At 33.0% G+C, this 21,607-nt stretch overlaps 2 protein-coding genes across 6 annotated transcripts; one reads left to right on the top strand and one right to left on the bottom strand.

Moving 5' to 3' along the window:
* Window positions 1–101: 101 nt before the first annotated feature.
* LOC124827377 (SKP1-like protein 21) lies at window positions 102–6,465 on the top strand. Of its 4 annotated transcripts, none has more exons than XR_015786247.1 (11): window positions 103–263; window positions 1,408–1,704; window positions 2,693–2,917; window positions 3,032–3,223; window positions 3,310–3,420; window positions 3,612–3,690; window positions 4,159–4,265; window positions 4,360–4,517; window positions 5,507–5,640; window positions 5,961–6,028; window positions 6,212–6,465. XR_015786247.1 is itself a non-coding variant. In XM_088114252.1 (10 exons), coding segments are annotated over exons 2-10 (1,044 nt in total). In that variant the 5' UTR covers window positions 103–263; window positions 1,408–1,668; the 3' UTR covers window positions 6,214–6,465. The 4 variants fall into 4 exon arrangements, 1 of the variants encoding a protein (XP_087970378.1); XR_015786248.1 differs by lacking the exon at window positions 103–263 and adding an exon at window positions 275–432; XR_015786249.1 differs by lacking the exons at window positions 5,961–6,028; window positions 6,212–6,465 and adding an exon at window positions 4,699–4,799 and having other exon boundaries at window positions 102–263; window positions 5,507–5,641.
* Window positions 6,466–6,889: 424 nt separating this feature from the next.
* LOC124827376 (signal peptide peptidase-like 4) lies at window positions 6,890–14,054 on the bottom strand. Of its 2 annotated transcripts, none has more exons than XM_047300414.2 (14): window positions 13,750–14,054; window positions 12,494–12,652; window positions 12,247–12,358; window positions 11,895–12,014; window positions 11,611–11,762; window positions 11,119–11,301; window positions 9,976–10,010; window positions 9,441–9,603; window positions 8,664–8,717; window positions 8,404–8,496; window positions 8,143–8,285; window positions 7,956–8,026; window positions 7,719–7,802; window positions 6,890–7,517 (listed from the first exon to the last, which is right to left on the bottom strand). In XM_047300414.2, the coding sequence occupies exons 1-14, from the start codon at window positions 13,885–13,887 to the stop codon at window positions 7,405–7,407; spliced, it is 1,620 nt and encodes a 539-aa protein (XP_047156370.1). In that variant the 5' UTR covers window positions 13,888–14,054; the 3' UTR covers window positions 6,890–7,404. The 2 variants fall into 2 exon arrangements, with proteins under 2 accessions (XP_047156370.1, XP_087970377.1); XM_088114251.1 differs by having other exon boundaries at window positions 13,770–14,050.
* Between the last annotated feature and the right edge of the window lie 7,553 nt (window positions 14,055–21,607).

The following is a 21,607-nucleotide window of genomic DNA, read 5'->3' as shown; positions in this document are numbered from 1 at the left end:
CAGCTCCAAGACGGCGTCGTTTAAGGTCCTCTTCATTACAATTTTTCTATCTCGACAATAAGAATTAAAAAAAATTAAAACTCTTAATTTCCAATTACCAATGTCAAACCAAAATTTCTATTTTATTTTTATTCATCCAAATCAAAACTCTTTCTCTCTCCTGTTTCTCTCTCTTCCATTCTATCTATCCATTTCTGTCCATCGCCGACAACCGCCAATTCCCTCCATTTCAAAGCAAACCCCTTTCTTATCTCTCTTTTCAGGTACTCAATCCCCTCTTCCTCCACCTCTTCGTCTTCTTCTTCCTCCCTCGCTGTTGCTCTCTCTCTCTCTCTCTCTAACACATGGATTGCCTAGCTCTATTTGAATGCAAGAAAACTTTTCCCATTTTATCTTTGCCACATCTTAGTGCCTTTCCGACATTAGCACGTGGTAAATAATCGCGGGTCATCTTTAAAATGTGTTTTTTTGTCACCTCACGTAACCTGTATATGTTTGCTGTTGTTGTTGGGTTATTTATTTTTTTGCTAGCTGGGAATGATGCTGTAACAAAAGATGGTGTTAGTGATTTTGTTTTGCAACGGAAATGGTAAATTTTAGGCTATTTTTTTTCAGTCTGCAATGACTTCTACTGAAGAGGGGTGATTGTAGTGTTGTGGGAATGAGAATTCTTGATGTGATGGGGAAGTGCTTTTGGTTTACTGCTGGAGTGGTTGTTTTTATACGAGAATTAACTTAATATAATTGGAGGGTGCTGGGTGATAATGAAAGTTTGGTGCTTGTGAGGTTTTATATGCTCTAAGTTCTTCGAAGACAGTTCTAACTTGTGACTGTAAGTTTATGTAGAATTTTTAAAGACGAGCAAAGTATTGGTTAGATGAATTTAATGGTAGCTTGCTAGGGTATTCTGCAATTCTTACATGCGAGGTTTTTTTTTTAGAATTGGTGCAAGAGGGTGCATTAGGTGTTACTAATTTATGGAAATGGATATCAGAAGACGTTGTTTGGTGTGTGAAAGTACTATTAACTATCTTTTGCTATAAAACTAAGAAATTTACAAGGATGTCTTATACACAAATATCACATAGCTTGTAATGCTATGTTTGATCACTTGTTCAAAAAACCTATATGAAAACAGGGCTGTTGTTTGTCAAATCATTATAAGTATTTGCATGTATATATTGATGAAGCAAAAGCTGTTGGTTTAAAATCTTTATGTAGATACATATGTGAATAGCCATAAATTCATTTTTAGAGAATTTAACATTTTTCGCACTTTGTTGCGATCAACATATGTAATGTTTATGTTATCATCCTTGAATTTTAAGTAGTATATGTTTGCTTACTATTCATTTCCTTAATGGCATTTTCTGCTCATAGTGACTTCTTGTTCTGGTTTTTTTACAGTTGTCGCTCAAAACTTGCAATGTTCTAAATTATTCTCCATTCTTCACTTTCGCAAGTTTACATCTGTTTTGCAAATACTTTTACGGACCATGCATATGAGAGATGTTGCTGGAGCTTCGAAATCCTTATTGCAGAATAACTATGACAACTGGATGCATTATCTGACTGTCTGGATTTGAAGTTTACATTTGTGCTTCAGCTAATATTGTTTGCATCACAGAAACTTTCACCAATAGATTTTACTTTTCAAATTGGTTCAATATGTCAGAAATTGACATGGCGGTTATTAAACCAGAGGTATGCTACTTTTCAGTACGGATTTTTTTTCTTAACCAATCCATGTAGTTCAGGGGTTAAAATTTTATTTAACGTTGTATCACTTTGGGTTTTTTTTATCTTGTTCGTCTCATTTAGATTTGGTAGTCATGCGTGCTGATTTTTTTTCTTTTAATCTTTATTCGTAAAGGGTACATTCCACTGTAAGTTTCAAAACTTTATTAGTATTAATCTTTGCTACTCTTAGAAACTGAAGTTTAAACCTAATTCAAGTTCACAAAATTGGCTTGAAATGTGATGTTTGCACCAATATATGTATTATAATTTGGTTATATATCTAATTGACGTGGAATTTTTAACACACTCTCATATTGATAATTAAACATCTTGAGTGTGGGAATGGATGAGGCCCGATTGTACTTGACATGATAGGTCCAACAAATTTCAATAAGATAGATTTTTAGTGAATGTGAGATCTCTAACTTATACTATAGTTTTATTTCTCAGTTTAAAAATATTTGAATAAGTTAAATTTTGTTGTGAACCATATCATTCTCTTACAATGTTTATTGTTTTCCCTCTCTGGAGTTGTTGAGATTTTAGAAACTGTAGATAATTAAATGGTGTTATATGGGCTGAGGTTTTAGACCAGAATATGAATTATCTTTAGTTTTGGCTCTTAAAAGGATGAGTTTAGAGAAATTGCTATTACACTGGATTAGTTTTCCTGTATGTTAATCAGTACTAGTATAACTTAAGTTCATTTGTTAATTATTATAATAAAAAACTAAGTATCATTAAAATTAATTATTAATGAGTTGGTACTCCACTAGATTAGTTTCAGATTGTTATAAGTTATCAGTCATAACAAAATACAAGAATACAGCTGATAAAATGAGTTATGCACTCACACTGGAGTATTTGGTTCTGCCAGAGAAGCAAAAAGCTTGTCTATTTTTTTTCAGTCCCAGTTGCTGATAGATCCTTAATTTCATATAAAAAATTTCAGATGATGAAGCCTTATATCTGGCTTGAGACATCAGATGGTTCAATCCAGCAAGTGGAACAAGAAATTGCAATGTATTGCCCTTTGATTTGTAAAGAAATAATACAAAAAGGGATGGGATCTTCCAAGAATTGTGCAATATGTCTTCCTCAACGAGTCAGTCCTGCAACATTGAGCTTAATTCTTGATTATTGTCGTTTTCATCAAGTACCAGGTCGCTCAAACAAGGTTCTACTACCGGCTCTACCTCTCTCTAATTGTTATTATCTTTGTAAAAAGATAATTTAATGCTGAAGAACAATATGTCAAGATGATCTTACCTGGGGGTTGTTCTTTGTATAGGAAAGGAAGTCTTATGATGAAAAGTTTGTTAGGATGGACACTAAGCGGCTGTGTGAGTTGACATCTGCTGCAGACAGCCTTCAGTTGAAGCCATTGGTTGATCTTACAAGTCGTGCACTTGCCCGGATAATTGAAGGAAAATCTCCAGAGGAGATACGTGAAATATTTCATTTGCCTGATGATCTAACTGAGGTGTCTGGTGCTTGTGAGAACTCTGTATGCCAATTATGTCTTCTTTCATCTTTAATTCTCTTTTTTCATACATGCTTTTGATCCAGGAAGAGAAGTTGGAGCCCTTGAAAAACACAACTGATGACCCAAGGATCAGGCTTTTGAATAGATTGTATGCCAAGAAGAGGAAAGAACTAAAAGAGCGTGAGAGGTTGAAGGTACAAGTGTTGTTTCTTTATTTATCATATTACCTACAGTATATGTTACATTGTATATGTATTCCTTGTTCCTTAATTAGATTTTACCAATTAAATTGAACTTTGCTGCTAAGATATGTCTGTCTTGTATCTCTTTATCCTAAATTTTAGATTGTTGAATTTAATGAGAATTGGTCATTTGCATGTTTCAGAGTGTTGAAGTTGAAGAAGAGCATATAGATAAACGTTCCGTTGATGATCTGTTGTCTTTTATTAATGGAAATGATGAAGGTAAAACATTTTTTATCCCTGTTTTTTTCTTGCGTTTACTTCCTGCCTCTTTCTGTAGATTGGTAAAATACATGCCTGTTCATCCCTAATTGAAATATTTCTATTTTATATTATATTTGGGTCTCATGAATTTATTTTTGTGAAACCTACATGATGGACATAGTGATTGGTGTGATGATTGAAATAAGAGGAAAGATATTAATGACAATGACCAATGAGAACTATACAGTGACTGTTGGTCCTAACATGACAATTGTATGGCATCACTGAACCTACTATGCAATTATTCTATATGTAGCATGGTTTTTGATCGTTTTTGTTACTCATGTCTCGTATCTTTTACTTGTTTTTATTTAGAATAGTTTCCAATTCTTTGGGGGGAATGTTCTGAGAACTGTATCTTTTTTAATTTATTTTCTGGTTTAATTCCTTTGAAAGCCTAATTAATGATGAAGAATTTCGTCACAGATCAAAAGGGCATTAAAACTTCTAAGAATAAAAAGAAAAATAGAAGGAAAAAAGAGCAACATCAGAAGAACTCTTCTCTGAAGGAAGCTTCTGGAGTGAATAAGAAGGTTGTTATAAATATTCTGTTCTATTTTTTTAATGAAAAAATTCAATTATTTATCATGTAAATTATTAGTGTTACCTTTTTTTATCTCATGATAGGAAGTAAATGGTCAAAACATCAGACCTCCAAATTCTGAAGCTGATATAATTGCTGAGACTTCAATTTCACATACTGAAGATGTTTTTGCTCATAAGGAGTTTGATGATGGAGATATAGATGATGGGATTGATCCTGCACTTAAGGAAAAAATTGACAGGTGGGGCTACATTCCTCGTGCATGTTTGGAAATGCTTTTTTGGGAGATAATTTTTTTAAAGTTCTCTCAGGAAGTTGTGATTAGAAAAGAACAATTATTTCTTCAAATAGGCATGAACCAAATGCACACTAATTATAATGTTTGCACTAAGTTGTTTCTAAAGTCTTTAGCATAGTTGCAGTGGCAGATCACAAGCTTTTCGCCTCATTAGTGATCTGTAGCACTTTGGAATAATGTTTTTTTGTGGAGTATAGCATATGCAGAGGACAGGGCATCAGAATGGTTGAACTCTATCCTTGTACAAATTGTACTTTTTGAGTCATCTATTACTGGTTGAATATGGCATGAAGTGTTTGTGTTTGTCAGAGGAAGATATGGCAATGCCAATTTGTTGGACTTTACAACTTTTTATGTTTTTTTTTAATCTTTGTTGTTTTCTGGAGGAGAATGATAAATTTAGAAATATTTTGTATCCTACATCAACTAGCCATTAATTTTTCATGACCATGAATATTGTAAAGCTATTAGATGGGTAATGCTATTGGATTTGCTAACTTGCTTAGGATGGCAACTAATATTTCCCCCTTTTCTTAGCTAAGTCTTGAGCAATATTATGATGATAATTGAATGGCCACTTCAGTTCTGCTTCTACTGTTTAAAAATGTGCTGATTATTGCTGAAGTGAATTCAGTTTCAGATATTAACTATATGATGATAACATCTTGAATTAGTTACAACTGGATAACTACCTTCACGAACTATAACTAGCATTCATAGTCACAGACAGCTGTACAATCTGCCTGCTCTTACACAAAATTGGTGAACATGTATAGGGTAGAACCCAATAGCTACTCTTCTTGCGTTAATTGTCTTCTATTGTTGTTTTAGGTATAAAAGGTAACATTTTTATGTAAAGAGATGCTATATAAATGTGCTTTTAAGATAATGTCCAGCACACCTTATGTGTTTGATAACCATTTTGAACGCAGGGAAGTCGAAGATTTTGCCCGACGATTAAATTCTGACTGGCCAGAGAGGATGCAAGAACTTTTATCGTCTGGACATGAAAGGAAGACGATGCTTTTTAGTCCCAATGGAAATAGTTTTCTACGGCGAAATGCTTGTATGTTTTTTCACTGTTTATGAGTGATTATACCTATCCATTCATCCTATGCTTGCTACCTTAAGTTAATTTTTTTCGAAAATGTTTCTCTCTTACTGAAAAAACTTAGTTGTATACTAAATTTTCCTGCATTCATTATCTTCCTTTTAAAATTAGCTTCTACAGTTTATCTGCTAAAGTTGCTTACATATATTTGGTGTTCTACTTTTATTGTTTATACACTTTTGTTTCTTTTTGATACATATTTTATACAAGTTATCTGTTAGATGCCTATTATGCAAAGTAAAAATTACATTTTACCATGTCCTATCAACTTGTAGAACCATGGTGCCCTATCATTGCCAAAGAAACTTCTAACCTTACAACTGAACTTGGCCACATTAATTTGGTAATCTTTCAGTCTGTTGTTATCTTTGAGTAGTGTTGAATTTATTAAGCACGCAATATAGTAATCAAGCACTTTCTTGACTTCGGTATTTTTGGTACAGCCTATTCAAAATGACAATTTTTCCATTTCATTTCACTCACTTCACTGGCAAATGCAACTCAATAAAAATATTTCTACGTACAGGATTGCGACTTGGATGCGTTGGAAATGAGTTCGTAAAAGATTGCAAGGCTACCCAGATGACTAATGGCTTTAACAATTTTGAGAGATGCTGACACATGCTAGAAAATTGTTGCATGTCAGTTATTTTTGTTTTACTGTTTAAATTGATTCTTTGTTGTTCATTATTAGTGTTCATCTCTGGTGCTATTTGCTGCTGGGGGCGTTCTCTTGTAAACTTATAGGAAAGAAATAAAAAAGGTTCAGGTTGTGGATTATATACGTCATGTTCATTTGGTTTTCGTTGCTTTCTTTTTCTAGTTCTTATTTAATGGCTCCTTTGTATCTCATGAATTTTTTAATTTTAGCCGAAACAGAAAAGTTGTTAACCTTGCATTAGCAAACCACTGAATAATTTTCCTTTTGAACATGTTATCATAATCCTCTTCGGATGATGGATCAGTGCATTGATTAAGTGACATGATAAATTTTTTGAAGTGATAATGGATTGGAGAGGAGAAATGAAGAATTGTCTTTGGACTACGGAGCTAATCCTGATACATACATGACCTTCCCATTTCCTCTAATCTCTTGCCTAAGTAAGCTTCCTGATCCTTTGAGATTGATAGAGATCTTTGGAGGTGCTGTTGTGTGATGTTGCTGTCCAGTTGGAATTGAAGTTTCTGTGAAATCTGAGACCGATTCAGCACTGCAAGCATATTTGATACATTATTAATTTCATACATGAAATAACAGAAATTTAGTCGTATTCTTCACAGTTCAAAAGTTCCAAATCATCATCATTTTCCAATCATCTCTCCATTGCTTGAAGGTTATCCATGCCTGTCATTTGGCTTGCCACTTAAATACATAATTTTAGCCAGATCATCGTGGAAGTATAAATATGAAAGGTGTAAAAAAAAAGACCCTAAGGAGGGGCCAGAATCAGGAAACGAATATCTTGAATCTCCTCGTTCCAGTCCATCTTCTATTTCAGAAAAAAGATCTATTCTTACAGTAGACAGTTTTGCATGGGTCCTCCATCATCTAGCAGTTGTGCAGGGTATCTCCAGTCGCGGGGGCTGATTTTAAATACATGCTATAATATATCATTTGGCTGAAATTTGGTTATGACAAAGTTACAGATGTTACAGTCTTCTAAGATTTGCTATAAGTCTCCTGTAAACTAACACCTAGGATGCTAACTGTGCTGGCGATTACTGGTTTGTTGATTGATCCTCTTGGATGTGAGGGCAAGGTATTTTTGGTTCCCCTCTTGTCCATAGTACCTTGAGTTCACCTCTCTTCTTTCCTAATGACAAAAAGGTTCCTGCAAATAAAGAAAAGGTTTCAAAAACTGGTTAGTGTTCATGGATAAATCTCTAGTAAAAAATAAGTATATCTATACGAAAAAAACATGGATAATTTCAGTATTTCAGCAGCCAATGGAATGGGTCCAAAATTTATTGTTTGCATAATAATCAATGTTTTAACTCAATGTTACTTGAGTTTGTATAATAATTTTACTAACCAAGTGTAAACGGGACTATATAAAGCAAAGCAGGTTGACCATGTCCATCCATCAAGTTCAGAGCCATGTATGTGATAAGGAGTCCTGCAGATCAAAATTCAACGAACATGGTGTTAAGACCAAACATATATATCACCTGCATATTTTCAGTCCAAGTACGTCCAGACACTTCAGAAAATTACCCTACCAAAACATTCTATCTAATGAAAAAGTACCCCCAGATCAAACATGGCATACCTAAACCATAAGCAGTCATTGCCCACAAGAAGTATCCATCTCGAAGGTTCTTCTTTGCTAACCAATCATACCTGTATACTCAATTATTAGAAAAAAGTAGGCACAAAGCATTCTCTTCCCCCTTCCAAAACGACTGTATAAGGAAGAAGATGAACAGAATTATTTAATGAATGAGTTCTTATGCAACCTTAGTGAAAACGCAACTAGAAGCCCTGGTAAGATGATGTCACCAAAACCAATGATGCTGTAGCCACCCCAAGGATCAAACAAACGTGGTATCTTGAGCAACATGGGGATACCATCTTCTCCACTCTTATCACCTCGAGCTACCTGCAAAGAAGAGAAAACGTTGCATTAATTTAATGAGAAGAAAAACATCGTGTTTAATGAGATAAAGAAAAGCTTTGTGAAGAAAGGTCCAAGGGAGATCTTGCATGAAAACACTCACCACTATCATGACACTCTCATGGAACCACCATTTAGAGACAAACACCCAGAAGATGTCATACAGGAAGGCACAACTGAGAAGAACAGTTCCAACCTTACAAAGAAAAATGAATATATTAGTGTCTTTTGTTAATTAAAAATAGCAGTAATACACGGAAGATCCTTATTCAATTGTTTTACTGAAATGGAGGCCCTTTTATCCATCCCAAGCTTAATTTTCAAGATTTTCAAAAAACTACCCAAGTAGGAGATGGTGCAAACCTTGAGATTTGGTATCCGCACAATCTGAAGAACTGTAATAATCAATGTGATACCCTGAAAAGTAAACGATTGATAAAAAAAAATTTAATGGAAGTTTGCAAGCTAGCCACTTAGAAAACCAAGTTCATATTATTATAAACATAAATGGAAAAACTTCAACTGGAGCAAGTAAGAGAGAAATTGAAATAGTGGGCACCCTACCCGAAAAAGAAAAAATAATAGGAAAAATCGTAACAATAACAATCTACAATCATTTGGAACTAACAATTGACATCCTAGTTTCTTGCATAGAAAGCAAAGGTTAGGAATCTGATAATTCTTTTTTGTTTTTCAGTTACCCAACACCGAGTAATTTTCCCGAGAACTTTACTGATTAATAACAAGTCCAATGATGTTGTATGATCTACACACCCGACCTCAGTTTCTCAATCAGTGAGACAAGACTATTGTTCAAATAACCAATAGAAAAGATGTTTTCCTCTAGAATCTTGGTTTACGACTTTATAACCAGAACTTTGTTTGTGAAACTCAGCAATATGCTCGCGTCAGCATTTTAATCACTGTAAGACCATACTCGTTTAAAAGCATTCAGTTTTACACCAGAAACATTTTAAAGGGAAGAAAATTATGCCATATGCTGCAAGGGCATAGCTCGTGATTAAATCGCACATTTCTATATTGGTCAAAACTACAAGTAGGAAAAATAATGAGCAGAAAAGAGTGTAAAAGAAGATTCCACCAAAAAGAACACATTAAAGGTAGCAGAAGTATTCTTACAAGAATATCTTGACCAATCCAAGCAAATGATACATGGCGATAGACACCCCAAAGCACAGCAAACACTATGCAGAAGGGAGTAACAGCAACTGTCAGATATGATACAGCACCAAAGAAGGGTACTTTCACAAATATTTGTGCAGCATGTTGGAACCATCTGAAACTGTACACAATGTAACGTCAAATCGATATAATTACAGGGGAATCTAGTAGAATAAACAGTTTACCTAATAGAATGAATGTCAATTCTTGCAAAGCTGACAGTAAGGAGAAAAACCTTGATGAAAAATTTATTTTTCAGAAATATAACTGTCAGTTGCCAAATTTGGTGCATAGAATTCAGAGTTCAACTATCCAATGCTATATATGACAGGCTTGCCACTGGCCACTTAGTCAAATATTCAACCCCCTAATTTGCTAACCTCCAACCATTTACAATAACAATCAAATTAATTAATCATTCTTTAACTCATAAATTGTTAACCAATGAACACCACAAATTCAAACAATAAGGAAACAAGGAAGAAATACATACCATGATAACAGAGCCACCAAGCATGTTTGTAGTCCCTGAAAGGACGTAGAGAATAAAGATTCATTCAGCTGCTATATATCAATAATAATATCACGTTGCAAATTGCAATCCTATGACCTAGGAAGCACAGATTATGATGCAAGATTCGAATATGATAAAATATGGACATGTGAATTCCGCATTTTAAAAACTGAAGAGGCAATATGGCTATAATATAACGTATAAACTTAATCTTAAGTAACCACTAAAATTTGATCATGAGAAATCTATGTCTTAGAGTGAGCACAAGTAATCATAAACATGATAAAGTATAAAAATTTCTCTAAATATTTTGGTATACTGACCAATACTGGCATATAAGTTAATGAGTTAAAAATTTATAGAAATGCAATTAAATGTATTCAAAGTGTCCACTTTGGATGTTGCATATTTTTAGGAAGCTTTCAGATTTGTTTCAGTTTGAACTAGTCAAATTTATTCTGTTTCATTATCTGGCAGTGGATTAGCTATTTCCTATTTTTTAGCTATGCTCTCGATGCAGTCGCCAGAATCATGAAACGCGAACTCTTAGTATGATATATCTGAATGCATTTAAATTAAGTTTCATTAAGATAATAAAATACTGAAGTTAGCATTCTCAGTTCCACTTTATTCTTTTATTAAGTCATCTTCTCTGTTTTCTTCTCTGTTAGCCACTGCCTTTGCCCCTTAAATTCAACAGATAACAATCTCTGGATTGATGGAAAGGGATGAAATGGGGGAAGAAGCAGAACAGGATTGAATGCAGCATATTCCATCCAATACCCCATTTCTCCTCTCCAGTTTGGAGGTAGGAGACAGAATCATCTTCTTCTTTTCTTTTTTCCCATATCCATCATATTGCACTCATTAAATATCCAACATAGGCATATTAACCTCTCCTCAAGTCAATAAAGAAACATCTTTAAAGAGGATGGAGCAGAATACCACCCAGAAGACTTTAAAATATGGACAAGGAATTCAGTTAAATGTGAAGGAAGCAAAATGTTGCTAAGTATATACAGGTGAAAATAACCACCCAAGATATGGCTCAAAGCATACAGAAGATGAGAAAAATTAAGAGTCATAACCAATAAGAATCGCCTTAGGAAAATGATAACTCACCTCAACCCCACCAATGCAAAATAGAACCACCAGAACTTCAACAAACCATGATGCCATGAATTTGTAAAGCATAACCAAGAAACAAGAAGCAATCACAACAAATGATATTGCTGCTGCAGTACTGATTTCCACATAAGCACTATAACCAGCATTCTCTGCATTTACATATTCATCTGAAGCATCCTGCAATTTAAACATACTATATATATGTTAGTAATTGATTTAATGACTCTTTCTTACTTTGAGAAGAAGGCTTCGTTTACAAAAAATAAATTAGTCTATTTTAAAAAGAGAATAAACTTTTGTTAAGGAAACCTCCATGCCAAGTCGGCAAGGAGCACAATCACTTCTTTGTTTTAATGAGCTAGTTTCCTTTCAGAATTTCTTCTGTGTCTTTGTTAACTTTTGTATTCCTTCTTTCGAACACCAAAATAATATTATCCTTGTATGAGGAAAAGTGAATAAAATTGGCAAGAAAAGAAACTAGGTAACCTTTAATAGCTTCTCCTGCTCAATGGCAGACTCTCTCGCAGTCCAGGCAGACCAGTAAGAAGCACAGAGAATACTACCAACAGCCATAAGCCATAAAAACACTTCTGCAACATCAACCATTGGACGATATGGAGAGTACAACTGCACAGACACTAGCGAGTGGAGAATTGCAAAGACTAATCAGATCAAGAATCATAATATAAAGTAGTTAATTTAAACTTTTGTCTGGTAAAAAAACTATAACTCATTACAAAAGAATAGGCACATAAAAAATTGAAACATACCCACTGAGTTGTTTAGTATGTGATTTTCCAAGTTTTCCCCAGCATCTTGTGGAAGCATGACAGTAGGTATTCCAATATCCACATCAGTTTCATTTGCTTCACAAACCATCTTGAAAAGTTCTGCACAACAAGGACATAAATAGTTGCTTACACAAGCAAGACACACAGCATTGCAAAATGATTGTTTATTCTAGTAAGCAAAGACATCTAACAAATAAGAAACAAAACTTTAGTATCCTCTATGAAACTACGAACCACAGGATCACATCACTTTTAATTGTAAATTAGGCATGGAGGAGAGGGAAATGAAACAAACTATAAGTTCAAAATAGCAAAAATTGCATGCAAACACCTGTACGGTAATTTATAATCAGCATGGCTGAAGCACCAGCCTGTTCAGCTATATTTGCCTTGGTTGTGAAACTACACTGTCCTCGGTGCACCAAAATGATCTCGCCAGTGAGCTAACAAATTGCAAGACACTTCGGATTACTAACTTACAAATATCTAAAAAAATCCAAGCTTTATAATCTGAACATCTATGCTTCACAAGCAGAGGAGTTGTATTTGGTTAGTTATAAAGCACAAAGTTAGAATACCTTATTCTTAGGTAGGCTACAACAATCAGGAGGATCAGCAATTGCAATTCTAGTATGGTTAGCACGTTTTTCTTTTGATTCCAGTGTAGGGCCAAACCTTGCACCAACTCCAACATACTCACAGCTTTCCACACCATCAATCCAAGTTGGAACTTTAACCTAACAAAAGAGCAATGGGTCAAATTTGTTAAAGAAAATACTCATTCATACTTTATACTTACCAATATTTGTAAGAAAATTGAAACATGCCACATGGTAGTTTGCTGAAACACAGAAAGACACAGGCCAAAAGGTTTACAATTTTGCTTATGAGATTTTATAGAAGTCTTTATCATGGTCCTGGTCACCATAATCTTGCTCAAATTCCAATTTAGAAAGCATTCAGGCACTTGGCATTTCTTTCTTTTCACTAAAAAACATACCCTCAATGGAAGAAGGCAGATCAAGGAAAAAAGATATACACGACTACAAAATTTCACGAGACAGATAATTGTTACAAACTTTTGAAGAAGAATTGAACAAGATTTCGAGGTCTTTTAGTGATGTCCAGAACACAAGTCAAGCTAAGTCAATCTCAAGTGAGAAAGTTAAGAGAATTGGCATGATTCTTCACATAGAGAGGGAGAAAATTGATGAAATCAAATATATAATATCAACTATAGCAGATAAAGCTACCATACTTCTATCAAATAAGAGATCTCTGCATTGCAATTGCCAGAAAAATACCACTGCAAATTAAACAAGGCTATTCGTTTTATTTTATTTTTTTAAACAAATGTCAATTAAACCCGTGACTAATGCATAGAACAAAAAAGAGAAAACTAATTTTACTTCCAGAACTTATGCCACAAACAATCTAAAACATGATTAAAGGTCTTATGTTTAATTTAAGAACAGAAGAAGAGAGTACTTTAATTGAGTATGCTCCACAGAGTGATTCATATGGAGGAAAGGGGATGGTTAAGGTGCAAAAGAGAATGAAAAAAATCTCATCTTTCCAAAACCAAGAAACTAAAATTTGAATTTTGATCAAATCCAACTCCCCCAATTTTGTTGAAAATGACTTAAAAAACTAGAAAGAAGAAAATAATAGCAATGTTCCTCTCCTTTTTCCAGCACCTCTCCAGCACCCTAACAAAAAGCAAAGCCATTTTTTCTTCAAAAGAAGAAAGTCTAGGCTTTTTACAATCAAATATGCATCAAATTCACATCAAACATAAAAAAAATTCAAAATTTGTATCCATTATTTCAGCTACCAGGACAAAGTTGTTCTCACAGCCAGGTCTCTTGGGAGCAATATTATCATGGTGCACTATGTCCCCAGCAAAACTGAAAGTGAAAAATATGATGAACAGAGAACAACACAGAGCACACGAAGCTCCAAGTGAACCCATGGTGGTGTGAAGTACTGAGAAACCAGATTCCAGATGCAAATTTGAGGGAAGAAACCAAAAGGGGTTTGTGTGTGAAGGTAAAGATTTTATCTTCGGAAAGAAAGAAAGAGGAAGAAGGTACAATGGGAATTGGGGGTGGAGGCAGAGAGAGAACAAGGACACAGTTTTTTAACTTTTTTTATTTATTTAATTTGTTTAATTTAATTCATTAAGTTAAATTTAATTTAGTTATTGGGTGTTTGTGTCTGTGGAATGCAGGATGGGACATGAGGAAAACACCGCGTGGTAACCGTTGAACTAGAATTTCCACTACTTTACGTTTGTTGTTAGGTGGGTTGGCCACGAGCTTCTTCTGTGCGTGATGTGCACGTCGCATTCCGCTTTTTTATTATCTTTATTTTAAAATAAAACTCTTATTTATAGTAAATAGAGATGAATGAAAAAAAATCCACTTATTACTTAATAAAAAAAATTATGTAAATTTTAGAATTTGAATAAATTTTTGTTATACTTATAAGGTATATTGAATATAATTTGATGAGAAGGGACTAACAATATTAATCAAAGTAAACTCTGACTCTAATTTAAAAGTAAAAGAAAAGTAATGTGAGGTTATCATCTTAAATTCAATTATGTATTATTGTCAACATTAAAAATTGATCATACGTACCTGTTGGTACAAATTAGTATTAGTAAACTACATTATCTGTTATGTTTTTTTTCTTATATTATCCTTAAATTTAAAAACTCTTTTAGAATATAATTTTTCAGATACATCATTCATCAAAGTGAACAAAAAAATCAATTGTTTAACAGAGTTTATTTCCTTTTATTTGAATGAAAGCTATATTAGGATATTTATTTTATGTATAAAATAAAATGTTATTTCGTCCTCGTGTATATAAAGTGAAAGAAAAAAATGTTATTTTTATAATCAATATGGTATTAACTTTGTGAGAGAGAAAGTTGACTAGTACAGAGTTGTTTTTATATATATTTTTTATGTAAAAGCAATATTTTGATTTTAATGTAATTTTTAGGAATATAAATTGTTTCTATTATATTAAAAAAAAAATTATAAAAACAATTGTGTAATATTCATAATTTCTTCCATCTTCTTTTTCAATTTTATCAATAAGTTAATCTTTCATTTCCCCTGTAGCTTTGAGAATAATAGTGAGATATTAATTATGCCATTTTTTTAGTTAATATCGAACATGCCATTTTATAAAGTAAAAATAATCCAAAAGTGATACAAATGTCTAATATATTTGAGAATTTCAAAATAGTAATGCTTTTTATGTAAAAGGATAACTGAAAATAATTTTCTATCTTTTGTTCTCTCTTCCCCCTTTTCTTGAACAAGATGCACTTTTAATTTGGTAAAGATAATATACTTTATTTAGTCGGAAGAGTAGAAAACATATATGATAAAAATAAGTTGTCAGAGTAGAAATAGATTATTAATAAATATAGTAACAATTAAAGGTATTTAATTTAATAAATAATGAGAAAGATAAAATAATTAAAAATGAAATAGACGTGGGTGATGCGCGTGAAAGAAAGTTGTAAGCAAAGTACATATGTTTACCGGCTACCTTCTGAACAGGTTCCTTTATTACCGTATGACCCGTACAGATAAGAGTGTTGTACGATCCATGAAGTTTGTGACTATATCCACTGCATAATCTACCATCTTTACCCTTACTCCTGTCTCTCTCTCATTGGTCATAACTTTTTTTAATTTGATTAAAATAAAAATAAAACAAAACAGAGACAAATTCATTTCTAAAAATAATTAAAACTTTATTCTTTCCATTTTGTCTTCAAATTAAAGATCAAATTTCTTTATCTTTTTCTTTATTTTTCTTCTGTCCAAGCAAACAGTCCCCAATGTACTGTGTATTTGAAAATATAGCTGTCTAATTAAGTATAATTGTACATTTATTTTATCTTTAAGTTGTTTTAATATTTTCTCCAATATTTCATACTGAAATTTGGAATAACAAGTTTTTATTAATATTTCAGATGTTTAGTTATAATAGATAAAAATGTTGAAAAATAAGTTATTACTTTTTGCTGTTTAAAAATAGATGTCAATGATATTTTATATTTTAAATCAAAGTAAAAAAATTTTTACTTGAAAAATTTAATTTTCCAATGCTAAATTCATGCTTCATGTCTGTTTGTTTAGATCAAGAAGGTGACTCATATTTGTTTTCACTAAAAGTAACTAATTAAAATCTTTATTTAAAATAAAAATACATATTAGAATCTAATAAATATTTTATATTTTTTTACATAATATGTTCCACATTTATAATATAGTAAATTTATGTTACATTTTCTAAATGTAAAATCCTTGAAAAACAATTATTCGGAATTCAAATCACTTTTCATTTAAGAGAAACTATTTGAATTTTTTGTTTATTGTTGATTGGAATAAATTTATCTTTAAATTAAATTTGATGATTTAAATATAATGAAATTTGTTAATGTTTTGATGTTTATGTTAGTTTTTGAACTATTTAGTGGCTTACAAGAGTCATTCTAGGCACTATGGTCTATTTTGTGTAGTTTGCATTTGCAATAAGTATAAAGTTATATTTTTCCTGTTTAGAACTTTTGGTTTGTTACAAAGGGTTGTATTTTAGCTTTTAATATGTTGATATACGTTGTTGGTTATATCTATCTTGTTTGAGAAAAACTCTCTCATTCAATATTTAAGTTAGAAATATGACCAAAACGAATGACTATTTCTTGCTCTTTCGATTTGTTGGTTTTTTTTTTTTTTAATGTTGTGTGTTGAATTACAACTCTGGAATAGTTGAAGTTTTTAATTCTTTTAGTTGTTCAAACATTACAAAATGCTATAAATATGGTTGCTTGAGCAATGAGGTTCAATAATAAAGTTTTCATAAACTCCTTATATGTTTGAATTTTAAATTTTAAGTTATCATTAGTTTAAAGTTGACTTAATATTACTTTCGATTTTTATTTTCGTTAATTTTGTTTCATGTGAAACTTGTTTTTTCTAATTTCAATGTAGTCTCTTAATTTTTTTTTTAATTTCTTATATGTATTAGTTTCTACTTATATATGTGTGTGATACTATGTATAAAAATAACAATAAATAAATTTAAATATAATAATTATTGAAAAATTTTAAATTGTTAGAAGATTTAATAAATAAAGTGAATTATTGTATAAAGAAATCATTATTGAAATACTTTAAAGTGTGATATATTTTTCTATTTGAACTAGATATTAACAGAGTTAGAATAATCTTTTTATAGAATTAACGTTCAATACTCCTTAAACTAGATTGAGGGAAGAACTTTCACCTGAAACGAGTTGGATACTAGCAAAGTCAAGATAATCTCGTTATATAATCACGTTCAAATTTCATTTAAGCGAAAGTATAAAAATTATACTCCTTATAGCAACATCAACCCAATCCCAAATTGCAATATCAATTCAAAATTTCATATTCATCAACATATTATTTTAAAATACAACACCAATTAATTAATATCCAAATACTCTTAAAAAAACTCAAAATATTAAAAATCATAGTTGTCTCAGACATAAAAGGAAAATATATTTAAATAGGTGTCATACATAATTTAATAAACTTTTTTACACTTTAACTTTTAAGAAAGAAAATAAAAATATTGGTTTAATTACTTGTTTAGTCATGTTTTCGTTCAAAAATATCAAATAAATTAATCATTCAGTTTTTTAGTCTCATTTTGGTATCAATTTGTGAAAATTAATGCAATTTGGTTCTAATGTTTGAAAAATTATGCAACGACATCTTTTTAGTTAAATTTCTTAAATGAATTAATGATTTTTTTTTCAAAATTAACACTTTGATTATGTTAAGTATACCAACAAAATAAATTAAAACATCCTTTCTAACTACTTCAATTTTGATAAAAAATATTTGATCCATATTGTAAGGTCCTGGAAACAATATGGGCTATTGGACCTTATTTTCTGAGGCAGCCAGACCCAAAGGGCCAAAGGCACAATGACCTTAGAAGGGGTTCCTGCATTTTCCAGCTCTGATCTCATTTTCCAGCTTCTCCTTCTCTCTCTAAACTCAACTTTCCTTTTCCTTCTCTGCCTTCTCTCTACCCTTACACTCATTTGAACCGTTGAAATTTCAAATAGGTGGTGTTCTTTCACTCACGGAGTTGAGAGCTTCCTTTTTATCCGATTAAATTTCCATTTGGACGGGTAAGTCAGTTTCTCCACTTTTCTTGAACCTAGGGCATGCAACTAGTGGTGCTCCTTTTTGATTCTTTGTCTATTCTAGCTCTAAGAGTTGTTTTCATCATCATTTAGGTGGTTGTAGGCACTGTTTAGGTCTTCACTGTGAAGGCACTGTTAGGGCACTCTAGTTGGCTGCACTGCTCAACTTCAAGGTAAGGGGAGCTAGCTATTTATTCTTCTTTGTGTTGTTGAAACATATGATGTATATGTTTGATAAATTAGTTTTTCTTGTCTTACTATTAAGTGTATTTTGATGGTGAGCATGTTGAATTGGAATCTGTTAAATATGTGAAAGTGTGTATCCATAGTGTACTGAACCTTGTTTGACTTGGATGAGCATGTGTTGGTTGTACTGGTTTTCTGGATTGGAGTAAGAACTCTGGGAAATAGTTAAAATGGATGGTGAGTGGATACATGTACTATTTTAGGTTACTGTGAGGGAAGTGGAGTACCAAAATTGGGCAATTGGGGTCTAGAGTACCATAGGACAGTTTGGATGACTTAGAAAAATAACTTGGGACTTGTTGAGAGTACTGTGTTGGTAGGATAGAAGAATCTTAAAAACCTGAGTTGGCACATCCCTGATCATAGAGCAGCCCTGGCCTGGTCCAGTCAGTTGTGACTAGTCATATGTGCTGGCGTCGAAGATGAGACTGATGCGTTCAGACATCTGATTCTTCTCCGATGACCAATTGGGTTAGGAAGATGTGGTTGAGGTGGAAATCCTGTGTTAGTCATGTTAGAGGAGTAAAAGGTTAAGAGAATATTGTTTTTAGTCCTTTGAGAGGAACTGAGGTAGGAAATTTGAGCATAGGTGGTCTTGAGTGCAATTGGACAGTGTGGCTAGCTTGTATGAGTCAATTAGGACAGTTTAGGATCATAAAAATGAATAAAGTCATGTTCAAAATGGTAGAATCGAAATTGGGTCATTGGGTTAATGAGGATTGGAGGTTTAAGTTAAAATGTGGTAGTGATCACTTTAGAATCATGCTAAGAATGGTTATAATCATCTAGACAAGTTTAATTATGTGTGATACAAGAATTAGGAGGGTTAGAAGTTGGGGAAAATAAATGAAAATGGTAAGGATTAGTGTGAGTGTGTGATTCTGCAGAATTCACGTTCAGCAGATTCTGCAGTGTCGCTATGCGAGTTGTCTCGCATAGCGAGACCCTGTAGAGGGTGCTCACTGTCTTGGTAATTCGCTGTGCGAGTTGGTGCGTTGTGCGAATTACCAGAGGGTGATGCTCACTGTTTTTGGACTCGCCATGGCGAATCCTGTCGCTATGCGACTGGTGGTGGTCTGGGATCACTACCCATTTAATTCGAATAACGAATTAGGGACGCTATGCAAGGGTTTAGGGACTGATAATGTGTATTAGAATTTTAGTTTAGCATAGCGTACAAACTTAGTGCGTTATGCGAATTTTAGCTGTCCTCTTATCAGGAAATTCGCCTAGCGCATTAAGGGTGGTGCACTATGCAAATTTTAGCTGAAAAATACTCCCCCCATCAGGAAAATTCGCTCAACGCACCAAGGGTGGTGCGCTGTGCGAATTTTTGCTGTCTTGCCTTGCACCTTGGTGCGCTGTGCGACCTGGTGCAGTGAGTTTCACATTTTTCCTCATCTGTTTGAGTTGTTTGATGTTGTTTGACTGCCAAGATGTATGTATGTCTATATAACTGATTTGGGTGGCTTGATTTTGCTACATGATTGAAGGTATGTTGTATTGTATGTGAATTATAGTTTGGAAGTATGTATGAAACAAAGTTGTGATTGGTGTAAGTGTAACAATATATTTGATAGACGTAATTCCATGATCTTCAAGGAGAAGATTCATGGTGGTACCCTGGTGGTGTGTAGAATGATTGCATGGTAGCTCAGTCTTGGGGGTTTTCCTGACGCTCTAATGGTCTTTCATTCTCAAGTAGAGAGAATTGATCCATGTGGTGAGGAGTAGCAGGAGGTCCTAGTCTTGGAGGCTTCCAGTATGCTCCAGGGTGCGGAACGGACTAACCTCGTGAGTGTGGTAGGGTGGAACCCATTGGCAACGGCTTTGCAAAGCAGTAGAGGCCACTACGAGTGCATAACCCGCCATAGCTCGGTAATCATTCTGGTCCGGACGAGTCGGTCTATAAAACAATGAGTCTTGTGATGTCAATGTGCTATGTTTGAGTGACTGTTGCATGTCGTGTGTGATTGAATAACATGATTTTTATCTCTAGCTCACCCTTGCTTGTTTGTGTTGTTTGTGTATGTTTCTTCTTGCGATGGTCATCCAATTGGATGGGAGCAGATGGCGAGGAGGTTCCTTTGGAGACGGCTCTGGAAGTTGAGGACAATGTTGCTGCCTAGTCTCCTAGGATACTATTAGTTGATCTTATATTCTAGGATACTATTTCCCATTTCAGCTTATATTTTATATCTTTTTGGAGTTTAAGCTTATATTCAGAAGCTACTTAGATGATGACTGTAATCCTTTTTATTCTCACTGCTTTCCTATATTATGTATGTAGACGTCTTTATTATATATGCTTTCTATATAATTGGGATGTCACACATATAAAAAATTTAATAGAAAGAACCAAAATTGTATATTATTTTTATGAAAAATTATCAAATTACATCAATTTTTACAAATCAAAATCAAATTAAAGCTAAACAAATTGCATAACCAACCAACTCGATACTTTTTTACGAAAACATAAATCAAATGAGTAATTAAACAAAAGATATTATATTACATACACACCAATAAATATTTAAATATATTTTTATTAACATAAATATATGTATAGATATTTTGTGTAAATTTATACTTGAAATACAGTAAAATATTAATTATTTTAGTTTTTAAAAAAGAGCATTGTTATACTTATATTATAGGGAAAAAACATAAAAAAAGAGTAATTAATTTTTCTTTTTTCAAGAAATCCGGCTGGTAGATTCGCTCAGAAAAAGAATACTCACATATATACACAAAATGGTGGATGAAAAAGAGGCATATGTAAAGGATTTAGACGTTAGCACAGGCTAAAATTTGAAGGTTCCCTTTGGCATAAGACACCACCCCAACAATGTAGGGTCCTCACATGACCTTACCTCATGCTATGCCAAACCATGTCCATTCACACATCTCACACGTACCAAACTCATTCATCGTACTCATCACACGTGCGCCCATTCACACCTGTGGGACCCACTCTGCATTTTGGCCCAATTAAGCATCATTCATGACTCACCAGAGATAGATACCAGCCCATTTACTTTCTGCTTTTTGAAAAAAAAAAAAAGATAAAAAAATTGAAAATGAAAACACTCAAGTTATTAATTTGTTAATTTCACATAATTTATGCTGATTTTGAAAATTGTTTGATACTAATTAAACTTTTTTAATTAGATACTTGTATATGTAATCTCTATAAAGACCTGTATGATAAATA

Source organism: Vigna umbellata, chromosome 4, assembly GCF_029865625.1.
Source record: "Vigna umbellata cultivar VRB3 chromosome 4, Vumbellata_1.0, whole genome shotgun sequence".
NCBI classification, from domain to species: Eukaryota; Viridiplantae; Streptophyta; class Magnoliopsida; order Fabales; family Fabaceae; genus Vigna; species Vigna umbellata.
Note: the sequence above shows the minus strand (reverse complement) of the source record. Positions and strands in the feature narration are given on the sequence as shown.